The 12,843-nt window shown below is 32.8% G+C and overlaps 1 protein-coding gene across 1 annotated transcript; it reads left to right on the plus strand.

Annotated features, from left to right (window-relative positions):
* The first annotated feature begins 3,440 nt into the window (after positions 1–3,440).
* Positions 3,441–4,820, plus strand: LOC135955693 (protein terminus-like). Its single transcript, XM_065506051.1, has one exon. It carries the CDS (start codon positions 3,441–3,443, stop codon positions 4,818–4,820), a length of 1,380 nt encoding a protein of 459 aa, XP_065362123.1.
* The last annotated feature ends 8,023 nt before the right edge of the window (positions 4,821–12,843 follow it).

The following is a 12,843-nucleotide window of genomic DNA, read 5'->3' on the forward strand; positions in this document are numbered from 1 at the left end:
TAGCCGTTAAACGTCTTGTGGATCTATGCTTCGAGTTAAAACCCATTTTGTTTTAATTTCGTCAAACCAGCAATTCTAAAAAGCCAAACTTTTAAGTAATTAATACACTGATTATAATTTGGCGTACCATCTTTTTTTAAAACCAGTATTGCACAAAGTACAAAAAGTAGATAAATCATTTGCTGTTTTCTGATTTAAAATTCAAGGAATTTGATCCATTATCGTCGCCAATTGAAAATTGTTTAATGTTTTTGACACATTTTTCATACTAGTTTGATGAATGAGATATAAAATAAAGAACGTTTTAATTAGTGAAGATTATGACAAAAATAATACGACAAATTAAACTAATTGAGCAATTGCGACAAAGATTACCATATGAAAACTCTACGCAAAATCAATTTTTTTCCCGTTGATAATAAAGTAGTAAAACCAAAAGAAATATATTATGTCATATTGATAGTGAAAAATTAAAGTGCTAATAAAATTACGAAGCTTAAGGTTCAGGGGCAGAATATATTAAACTACAAATGGACAAATATAGAACCAACAATGTCCATTTTCTGACATGGTTAATCTAGTATTTAACTTTTTAGTACTTCTTTTAAGTAAAGCAGATGAATTTTATGAACATATTTTCTAATTTTTTATTTAAAAATAAATATAAACCAAAATTCTTAATTTATAATATTTTAGCTTTTTTTGGCTTTTTTTCTAAAGCGGTTTAGCTTTTTCTGGCCTTTTTTTGAAGCCAATATAGCTACTTTTTTCGCCAGCTCCTGGCAACACTGATACTGAATGTATGAAATCGATTTATTTTATTAAAAGTCTTATTTGTAGACCATCAAAACTACCAGCTTTTAGAGTTTTTGTAATGAAACTTGAAACTTGTTTATAGAAATTAATATGATTACAAAACGGGCATGCGAATTTACTTATAGTAAATATTGAAAAATTAATATAGATCCAAATCTACATGTAGGAAAACAAATCTGAAAACATTATTTTAGTTAACAATATACACCTCGGTAATGTCATCACGTTAGAACGGCTGGAGCGATTTGGCTGATTTTTTTTTATTTTTTTATTTGAAATTTTCAGGAGAAACCGGCTAAAACCGGTTTTTTTGAGTCCAGTCAACTGTAATAAAAAAGCCCCTAAAGTATGCAGTACAAATTTAGACATTTTATTTGCAAATAAATAAGAACAGGCAGTGTTGGAGAAACTTGACGAACTAACATTAGTAAATGCTACCAGGCGACTAGTATTTTATAAAAATTCCAAGCAAATTCTGAATCACACAATAAAAATTTATTAAAATTATAAACTTTTCCCATCTTTCTGGCAACATATGGATTCTTATCCAAAATAACTGCTCATATTTTGAGTCCAAGAATGAACCAAGCCAATTAGAGATACTCTGTTCCAAAGTGAAGCGTATTCCAGAGAGAGCGTTATGCATCGATCGAAACAAATAGTAGTCGGACGGGACATGGGCTGAGGTAAAACTTCCCAACCACTTCTTTCTCAAAAGTTTTAAACAAGAATAGCACCATGTAGACGAGTTTTGTCATGATGGAATATTACGGCTTCATGTCTGACCGCATAATCTGGGAGTTTTGTCGGCCGTTTTGTTGGAGTTTTGCACATTCACTGTGATGGACTGGTCAGATTTCAGCTTCTCATAATACATATGACCCTTTTGCTCCTACCAAATACAGGACATTACCTTAACGCCATAGATATTTGAATTTGATGTCGATTCGGCTGGTTGGCCGGGCTCACATATGATCTCTTACGATTCGAATTATAGTAATGGATTCAAAAATGATTTCCTTTCAAGGTCTCCCGACTTCGTATGGTAACCAATTCCCTGCTTTTGTATGAATACTGTTGCTCGCAAACTCTGCCTGAGTAGCTCCCAATTATTTTCAAACTCTTATTGAGTTTGACAAAAATCTTCATGGAGTAATGCCTAAAATTCATGGTCTTCAAACGGCATCTATTGCATTTTTATGTCATACACCCAATATATAATTCATATTTAAAGTTTATCCAAAAACCCCATTTTAAGCAAAGTTTTCGGACCAAGAAAATTACTCCCTGAGCATACTATAGCAAGTTTGTGTTATATTACACTAAAAAGATACTAACAACTGAAGAAATTATTAATATTTTGAACGGTCAAGACAAAAACAATTTGGAAAACTTAGAATAATTCTGATAATGCACTTAAAATTGAGCTTGATTTGTAAAAAAAAAAAAATTATGTTTGAATCGAAAAGCCATTAATTTGAGAGTAAAAACCTTATATTTCTATTTAAAATCGGCCCACAAATACCTGAGATATATGCAAATAACACTACGTACCAGGATTTCTTCACGTCTTTTCACCAACAATATTTGTCACCAAACATTTGTTTACATAGTTCTGTCACTTAATAAAACATTTATGGGCCGATTTTCACGATTTGAAATAGCAGCTTAAGTTTTGCTATTTGGGGGCTTTGGAAAGTTGATTTCAATAGACAGGTGGACAAAGCTATATCACTACTATATCGATTCAGAATATATAAAATGTTGGGGTCGCAAATGAACAATATAGTACTTACAAACGGAATGACGATATTATATATTCCCTTGCTACTCATCGTGAAGGCTATAATAATGAGTTTTGAGGAATAAATCAAAGACTGATGAAATACATATGTAAAATATAAAAGCCTTCTTCCTTTGATCAAATTCCAAGATAACAATACTAGATAAATTAAATAAATTTTCAAATATTCTCTAAGAAAATTTCAGACAAACTGTACCGCAATGCACAAAGTATATTTTATAAGGATTCAAATTCGGAATCATTCGAGTCAGATATTTGTTATTAAATGAGAAGCCAAATTCACAGCAGAAAAACTTAGTGGAAGTTCTGTATTTCATCACAAATGTTCAAAATTTCCCCAAAATTTTAAATATTCCAAAAATTGAGTTTACGCTAAAAATTCTTTGTAACCTTTATATTGCGAAATGTTGTAATTAAATCTATTTTTACTGCATACAACTTAGGAGTATTTTTTGTTACGATGCTGCTGCTTTGAGCCTACTGTACACACTGTACACTTAAAATAAAAAGTATAGCCAACATGGCTGTGTGTACACTTGCACTTACGACTGCAACAGGTAGCGTTCTGATTTAAAACCATTTTAGAAAAGTACCTGCATGCCATACAATTTTGAAATTCCTATTTAAAATGATGCAATATTTAAAATACCCCATATTAACAATAAGATTACATTGCTAGTACATGTTAGAACTTACCCTTTGCCTTAATTTCCCCTGCTGCCTGAAAAAAAATGCAAATGCCTTCAAATAGGGTTTGAAGGTACAAACACGCAGAAATCTACCTTCAAACCCTAAGACAGCAACATTTCATTTACCTGTTATGACTGCTATAAATTGGAAAACTCTAAAGTTAAACAGCATCAGTTTGCAATACAACTCAACACTATTTAGACACTCCTCTACTAACGGTGAGTGGTTGGCTGAGCTGACTGACATTTCAGCATTCAGTGTACGTGACATTATCGAAACACTTCGTATTTCTTTCAAACAACAAATAACGAAAACAAAAGCAAACAACAATAATTCTCCTCATATGTCGCCACCAACACCCAGTTACACGTTTGTCACTTCAGCCGGACAAAGGCAATTTTTTCATCGTTGGCATTTTGAGAATAACGAAGTCATCGAATGTAATAAATGCGGTACCATATGCAAGGAAAACGATGCCTACAGCCAACACTGGCACCAGCAAAAACTCAAACTCAGTGAAGTTGGTGATGAACTCAATACCTGGCTGAGGACACCCATAATGGAGCAGCAGCCTGCCATTGTCAGCAAGAACATTGAGTCCTTTATGTTGTGCGATGGCAATGTTGTAAGTGATACACAACAATTTCTACTAGATGCTGGCATAACAGCCATACCGGATCTATTGAGCGTTCTCTATGCCACCGACGGTTGCAAGGAACTAATGGTGAAGTTGAGATTCTATGTGGAAATTGAAGATGATATGTTTATGTTACAATCAACTGAATTGGAGATAAAACATCACAGTGATATACGAGAAAGTGTGGATGTGATATTTTTGATGTTATTGGAAAAATTGAGAACATTTATGACATGTATGCCGAGGAGGCGACATGGCTTGCAGCAAGAAGGAATATACAGAATCAAAAGAATTCTGGTGCAGGCTCGGAGAAGACAATATGTAAATAATGAACAACTACAGCTGCCTTTAAAATACAAACGTAAGCAGGCAATGCTGCAGGAAACAGAAACTGAATTGAAAGAGAATAAAACTGATTTAAAACATCTATCTATGGCCTTTCAAAACCACCTAAACTCTGGACAAACAGCTCATTTCAAGCCACCCTTTCCCTGCAATCTCTATTGCTTTCAAACTTGCACCAACTCCCTGGAACTGTATACCGTTCCCTATCACATCAGCCATAAGCCGGAAAAATTTCTCAGCACACGCAGTTTCATTATACTCCATGATATATTGGGGAATTTTCAACAGCTCCAGGAAATTACTAATATTAAACGATTTCTGCATCACTGTGCCGAGGATAAGGTCTTAAGCTGTTCTCAGTGTCTGGCGAAATTTATGGAGCCCACAAAGCTGGCTTTGCATAAAATCTTAAATTGTGGCCATGATTTCGAGATTTTGAAAATTGATCGGGATTTCATTGAGATCTATGAGGAGTGTCTGGAAATTATGCGTTGTACAAAATGGTTGTTATTCGGTATTGTTAAATAAAATTTATGAAAAATCTGAAAGAAAAATTTTGATTTGTTTTGATTTAAATTTTACTTTGAATATTCTGAATTATAGTTAGCATTGACCAAGCGAAAGAATACAACATCTGTACAAAGCGCAATGAATTTGAATGACCTCTGGATAGAGATATTTGAATAAAATTCACTATCTTCTTTTCAAGATATGACATAGAGGTTTGTCTATATCAATTACGATCTCCGTGGTGTTCTGGGCTTGTTCTCGGTGGATTACCTCAGGTTTGCCTGCGTCTAAACCTCTGTTTGGATTTCAATGCTGTTAAGAATGGCTATCCAACTTACAGCCTTACTTTTTTTATAAAAAGAATGTCTTGGTCAGGAATGGAATATCGGGTTTTTAACAAGGACAAGTTTTCCTCGCAACACGGTTTTTCTGCCACCTTTCCCCGATTATAATCTTCTCTCCCATCTGATGCTCCGAAGATTTATTTTTTGACACTACATTTATACACTACATTATATGTAGAATCTTCTCAAAAAGAATCCCAAAATGTATTGAAAAATTCCAAAAATGGGATTTTTTCGTTTTTTGGCTATAATATCCATACAAGGGGCGGGGTTATCGGAACCCTTTACAAAATAATTAAGAACATAATGGGCCATCTAAAATAGATTATTATAATTTGATATCGACTATGCGATTTGAGAATTTTTGCATAAAAAAATAGTAATTTTTTAATGGACCTGGTCCCCTCGGTATCAAAAATTTTATTTTTTTTTCATTTAAAATATTATATGTAAAGTTAGCTTTTCAAAAAGTACAAATTCATTATACATACTCTTAGAAATTTTTTAGATAACTTAAAAAGAATAAAAGTACTTTTTTCCCCCAAAAATAACGAAAAATCGCCTTTTTTATTTTTTTTAAATTCAAATGCATGTCACTTTGGAGTCAGCAGTGATTTTTAACCAATTCTTTCTTTATTTGATATACAAATCTGTTGTTAATCCTATAAAAAAAATTGGAGAAAATCGAGAAATATTTAGAACCGCGGTCATCAAAAAACTGGAATAGGGTGGGTAAAAATGTTGAAAATTTAATTTTCAAATGCGAATATCTCCTAAGCTATAAAAGATAATTGATAGCTACGACAAGGTTTTATGTAGTGCTCACTGAGAAGATTCTGTATATGTAAGTTTTTTTGATATTGGAACACAAACGAAGAAATAGGATAATTTTTAAAATTGAATATACCCGATGTGTCCTACTTTCGGGAACCCTGGCCCCGCTCGTGGTGGGGTCATAAGATCCAAATTCAAAACTTAAACTCGATAGCACTTCCTCTTTGAGCATGTGAAATTTCATTCAAATTGGACTAAGGGTTTAGAAGTTACACATTTATTTCCATCTTTTTTTTTCTAATACCACTGTGCGACGTCTGTCCGTCCGTCCGTCCGTCTGTCCATGTAAACCTTGTGCGCAGAGTACAGGTCGCAATTTTGAAGATATTTCGATAAAAATTGGTACATATAATTTTTTCAACCCAAGGAGCCTATTGAAAATGGAAGAAATCTGTCCATTATTTCACCTAGCCCCCATACAAATGTCCTACTGAAATTGGACTTTATCGGCCATAAATGTTTAATTTATATAGGCATCTTCACAAATTTTGCTCCAAATAAGTTTTATATATACGAAAATTCATGTCACCAAATTTTGTTACGATCAGTCAATAATAGTTTTATGAAGATCGGTACTTAATTAGTCATGGCACCCATATAAGGCCTTCACGAAAATTATCTATTGAAAATAAAAAAAATATTTTTGCTCATTTTCCTAGGCTAGGTCGAGCTTCACCGACCATACTATCTCACTTGTTATAGCCTTCACCATGAGTTTGTCACACCGTTTGTAATTTCTACATTTTTCATTTGCGCCACAAAGTATATAATCGTTATAAATAGCAAAGTCGATATAGCTATTTCCGTCTGTCCGTCAACATCCCGTAGCCCACAAATAACTTACATACATGGTTTATACATCAATATATCGGGAATTCTTCCGGCACAGTTGCTATTTAAAATTGACGCAATCGGCCCACAAAAAGGACAACCTCGATTTTTGACATATTTTTTATCTATATCTGGATTACTAGGTCATTAATATAGACAATATGGATATCCAATAACAGATATTTCAAAGTCCAAATCGGGAAAAATATTTTGTACCCCTAATTTTTTTTTCACCAAAAAAAAAAATGTTTGTAAATTTTTGCCATTAAATTTTGTTCGCTAATAAACTAAGCTACTCGAGCAGCAATTTCAAAACGTTTTCGAGCAGCAGGATTCTTTCAAAAACTGGGATTTGGTACCATATGAATTGAAGCCGAGAGAGCTTGAAAGACGATTTTGCATGTCCGAAATGCTGCTTGAACGCTATAAAAGAAAATGATTTTTGCACCCAATCATTATATGCTATGAAAAATGGATCCAAAACGATAATCCTAAGCATAAGAGATCGTATGTGAAGCCCGGCCATCCAGCCGAATCGACAACAAAGCCAAAAATCCATGGCCCTAAAGTAATGCTCTGTATTTGGTTGGAGAAAATTGGACATATCTATTATGATCTGATGAAACAGCATCTTATTTGTTTCAAGCGAGCATTTGCCGAAAAACGACCATAATATGCGGCCAGGCATGAAACAGTAGTATAATATCATGACAGCGATCGGAGCTGTTGAAAACTATTAAGAATGAAGTGGTTGGGAAGTTTTGCCTCACCCATCATATATTCCAGACCTCACCCCGACCGATTTCTATGTATTTCGAACGATGCAGAACGCTCTCTCTGGGATACGCTTAATCTTTAAAAATAGTATATAAAATTTTGCTTGAGTCGTTATTAGCCTCAAAAGATGAGCAGTTCATTTGTCGCGGAATCCTGATGTTGCCAGAAAGATGGAAAAGGGTCATAGCCAGCAATTGCTAATATTTTAAATAAATTTATATTGTAAACATTTTTCGAAATCAAAGAAATAAAAATATTTCATTATTTTAAAATTTGCGTAGTAACAAAGTAAAATTCTTTGAAATATGTCCATTTTTGTTTAAGCTACAAACTGTACAATATTTTATTAACGAGTGGTGGTCGACAGGGTGGTAGAAAATTAAATTTTCTGAAAGCCTATCTCCTTCTCTACTATTCGTTCATATACATCTATTTTAACGTTTTTACCTTTTAGAAATGGTGGTATATTTCCTTTCAATAATAAGGATATTTTGTTTTGCAAATAAAAGCAGTTTAATAGTTTAAAATTGTAACTTTATTCAAATGTACAACAATAGTTCAAATAGTCACTATATATTTTTAATGCACACACATGTTTATAATTTACAATAATACACACACTTAAATTACATTTTTAATGTACTACGATAAACTCACTAACTACTACAATCGCAGCCACTAATTATACACAGTGCTACTTTCTTTCGAGTAGCCTCATGATAGTTATTAATGGACAAAACTAGAATATTCGAATTCTATATATTAAATCAAACCTTTAGTTTTAAGATTAATTATCACTTTAAAAATTAATTTAATATATTTTAGTTCAGACATCTTGGACAATTTAGACCCCAAATATATAAAAGCGTTAACAATAACCAAGATATTTTAAATTACAAAATCGTAAATTGGCAATCCAAAGCAGCAATCTGAAATTAAATATCAGAAAACTTAAGAAATAGTTTTAACAAATTTAGAACAAAAATAAAAATTTCTTGAAAAACGATAATTTCACGATCCACATGCTAACCCATTAAACTGTTGACCTTGGAAAGATCGAACATTTGAGCCACCCTTAAATCATACTGAAGCTTAATTAAGCAAATTTAGCAACCACTATCCCCTTTAAGGAAACTCATACCACAAAGTATTGTTACCCTTCCTTAAGTGACAATAACATATATTGAACATTTTACTAAATTTCTTTAAACAAATTCTATAACAATTTCATATAAATTTTAAATTTAGCAGCCGTTACCATTTACAACCAATTTTATGAAGCAATAACTGTGGTCGACAATAAAAACACATAAACTAAAAACTTAGCAACTCAATTAAATTTTAAACAGCAACAAAGTTTAGGTTTTTATGGCAAAAACATGTGTTTGCTAAAACATTTTGTTGAGAAGAAAAGATACACAAAAGCATAAATAAAACAAGTAAGAAAGTATGGTCGGTCAAGCCCGACCATATAATACCCTACACTAAGTAAAAGAGCAAAAACATTTTTCTTTTAAAATTTCAATAATTTATATTTTTGAGTGATTTTCGGAAGTGGGCCTTATATGGGGGCTATGACCAATTATGGACCGATCACCATGAAATTAGGTCGCGTGATTTATGTCTATATGAACGTTTACTATGTTGAATTTTGTGAGTATACCAACATTTTTAAGCGATTTATGCACGTTAAAGGGATTTTCGGAAGCGGGTCTATATGGGAGCTATGACTAATTATGGACCGATCGTAACAAAATTTGGTGACATGAATTTTGTGTATATAAAACTTATTTGGAGCGAAATTTGTGTAGATACATAGATAAATTAAACATTTATGACCGATAAAGGCCAATTTCGAGAGGACATTTGTATGGGGGCTAGGTGAAATAATGGACCGATTTCAGCCAGTTTCAATAGGCTTGGTCCTTGGGCCGAAATGATTCTAAGTCGATCGGTATACTTTAAGGTGGGTGTTAGACTAATATTTTTGGGCGTTACAAACATCTGCACAAACGCATAATACCCTCCCCACTATGGTGGTGTAGGAAAGTGGTTAAAAAGATATTTTAGTATCAAAGAAAAAACATATACTGGGCATTTTTAACACCTACAAAACTAAAGGGTGGTGGAATATTATTGATTGAAATTAAAATACAAATAAAAAGGTACTACAATGCTTGCGATATAAAAAATAGTAATAAAAACTAAGTATTGCGTAAACCTGCATATTATAATTCAAACTAAATAGCTTCTAAACTAAACAAGTAATATTTAAAAGGCATCCTTTGTCCTTCAAAATATTACTAAAGTAACATAAATCTTATAAAAATTTTCTTTCAATTCAAATATTTCAAAATATGTCTCCTCCTCATTTGAATTAAGGTTTCCAACATTTAATTCAAACTAAAAACCACATGCTATTAACAATCTAACAAAAAATATTTATATAAAAAAACATTAAGGTCAAACACAAACATTTTATAAATCACTAGGAAAAGAAAGAAAAAATGGAAAACAACCAAATAAATAAATATGAAATTGTTTTCCAAACATCATTAAATATTTATGGAGAAATCATATTTTTCAAAAGAATTAATAATTTATGATGTTGTTAAACATCAGCAAATGAAAGAAATATATTATTAGTTGGTATGCTAAAATGTCAAAATATTTTATAATATCAACAAATAAATAAAAAAATAAAAAATAAATGTGGCAAAACACAAATATTATAAAGCAAATACTTGTTAAATGTTATTTGAAGTATTTTTTTTTTTTTTTCAGCACAACAGAAACCAACATAAATTCATACAAACTAATTGACTTGCACTAATTTTTAAAGTAAAAAGCAGAGGTTGTTGTGGTAAAACTAAATAAAAATTATTTTAATGTTGACACTTGCTGATACATAAGAGGGATGTTCTTTAAGATATTAATTATGAAAAATATACCAAGACGTTAAGATCGAATTTTTAAGATCGCTTCAGCTCACAGTCGGTCCGAGTCAAAATATTAGGAAACAGCTTTAAATGTTTTTTTTTGGAAAATGTAATTTAGTTCTAAATAGTTAATTAATAAAAATGTTAATAATTCCCAAAATATTAAAAAAAAATCTCAAAAATTTTAATTTTAGTATTTTTGTCCATTGGAACCATAGTAGAAATGTTTTCTTGTCGAGAAAAGTGTTTCGACAAGACCGGTTTTCTATAGAAAAGTGTCTTGACAAGACCGGGTTTCTATAGAAAAGTGTCTGGACAAGACCGGTTTTCTATAGAAAAGTGTCTGGACAAGACCGGTTTTCTACAGAAAAGTGTCTGGACAAGACCGGTTTTCTATAGAAAAGTGTCTGGACAAGACCGGTTTTCTATAGAAAAGTGTCTGGACAAGACCGGTTTTCTATAGAAAAGTGTCTGGACAAGACCGGTTTTCTATAGAAAAGTGTCTGGACAAGACCGGTTTTCTATAGAAAAGTGTCTGGACAAGACCGGTTTTCTATAGAAAAGTGTCTGGACAAGACCGGTTTTCTATAGAAAAGTGTCTGGACAAGACCGGTTTTCTATAGAAAAGTGTCTGGACAAGACCGGTTTTCTATAGAAAAGTGTCTCGACAAGACCGGTTTTCTATAGAAAAGTGTCTCGACAAGACCGGTTTTCTATAGGAAAGTGTCTCGACAAGACCGGTTTTCTATAGAAAAGTGTCTCGACAAGACCGGTTTTCTATAGAAAAGTGTCTCGACAAGACCGGTTTTCTATAGAAAAGTGTCTCGACAAGACCGGTTTTCTATAGAAAAGTGTCTCGACAAGACCGGTTTTCTATAGAAAAGTGTCTCGACAAGACCGGTTTTCTATAGAAAAGTGTCTCGACAAGACCGGTTTTCTATAGAAAAGTGTCTCGACAAGACCGGTATTCTATAGAAAAGTGTCTTGACAAGACCGGTTTTCTATAGAAAAGTGTCTTGACAAGACCGATTTTCTATAGAAAAGTGTCTTGACAAGACCGATTTTCTATAGAAAAGTGTCTGGACAAGACCGGTTTTCTATAGAAAAGTGTCTCGACAAGACCGGTTTTCTATAGAAAAGTGTCTCGACAAGACCGGTTTTCTATAGAAAAGTGTCTCGACAAGACCGGTTTTCTATAGAAAAGTGTCTCGACAAGACCGGTTTTCTATAGAAAAGTGTCTCGACAAGACCGGTTTTCTATAGAGAAGTGTCTGGACAAGACCGGTTTTCTATAGAAAAGTGTCTCGACAAGACCGGTTTTCTATAGAAAAGTGTCTCGACAAGACCGGTTTTCTATAGAAAAGTGTCTGGACAAGACCGGTTTTCTATAGAAAAGTGTCTGGACAAGACCGGTTTTCTATAGAAAAGTGTCTGGACAAGACCGGTTTTCTATAGAAAAGTGTCTGGACAAGACCGGTTTTCTATAGAAAAGTGTCTGGACAAGACCGGTTTTCTATAGAAAAGTGTCTGGACAAGACCGGTTTTCTATAGAAAAGTGTCTGGACAAGACCGGTTTTCTATAGAAAAGTGTCTGGACAAGACCGGTTTTCTATAGAAAAGTGTCTGGACAAGACCGGTTTTCTATAGAAAAGTGTCTGGACAAGACCGGTTTTCTATAGAAAAGTGTCTCGACAAGACCGGTTTTCTATAGAAAAGTGTCTGGACAAGACCGGTTTTCTATAGAAAAGTGTCTTGACAAGACCGATTTTCTATAGAAAAGTGTCTTGACAAGACCTTTTATTTAGTTCTGTAAGAAAAAAAAAGGCTCTTTATTATAAGACAAAATAATTATACCACAATTTTTGCTGCTGTTACTATAAACACAACTAAGTAGTTCCTTTGATAAAAACAAAAAGTGATGACAAAGTTCTTTAAATAAAAAAAAAAATATAATAATAGTTTTCAATATAAAGTCAAGCATACAAAACACTTACGATCTCTGTTTTATCATATTCTGTGATGAATGGAAAATTTGTATGTAAATTAAGGGGAAACAGGCAGCCAGGCAGTCAGGGTAGTGGCATTAGTAATAGTAAATTGAAGATTTAAGTGGGATTGAAAATTCATTGAGGCTTAAATTATAACTTATTATATAAAGCTATTTTTGTTGCTTTATGTCATACAATTCATTGTGCATGCTTCTGATTTAATGCTTTCTTTCTTTTACTTTTCTTTAGCAATATTCCATGGGAATATATAGTTGAGGAGGTTGCATGGAGGAGTTTGATTTTGTGGATGACTGTAATACTGATGTGA

The sequence above is a fragment of the Calliphora vicina genome, chromosome 3, assembly GCF_958450345.1.
Source record: "Calliphora vicina chromosome 3, idCalVici1.1, whole genome shotgun sequence".
NCBI lineage: Eukaryota > Metazoa > Arthropoda > Insecta > Diptera > Calliphoridae > Calliphora > Calliphora vicina.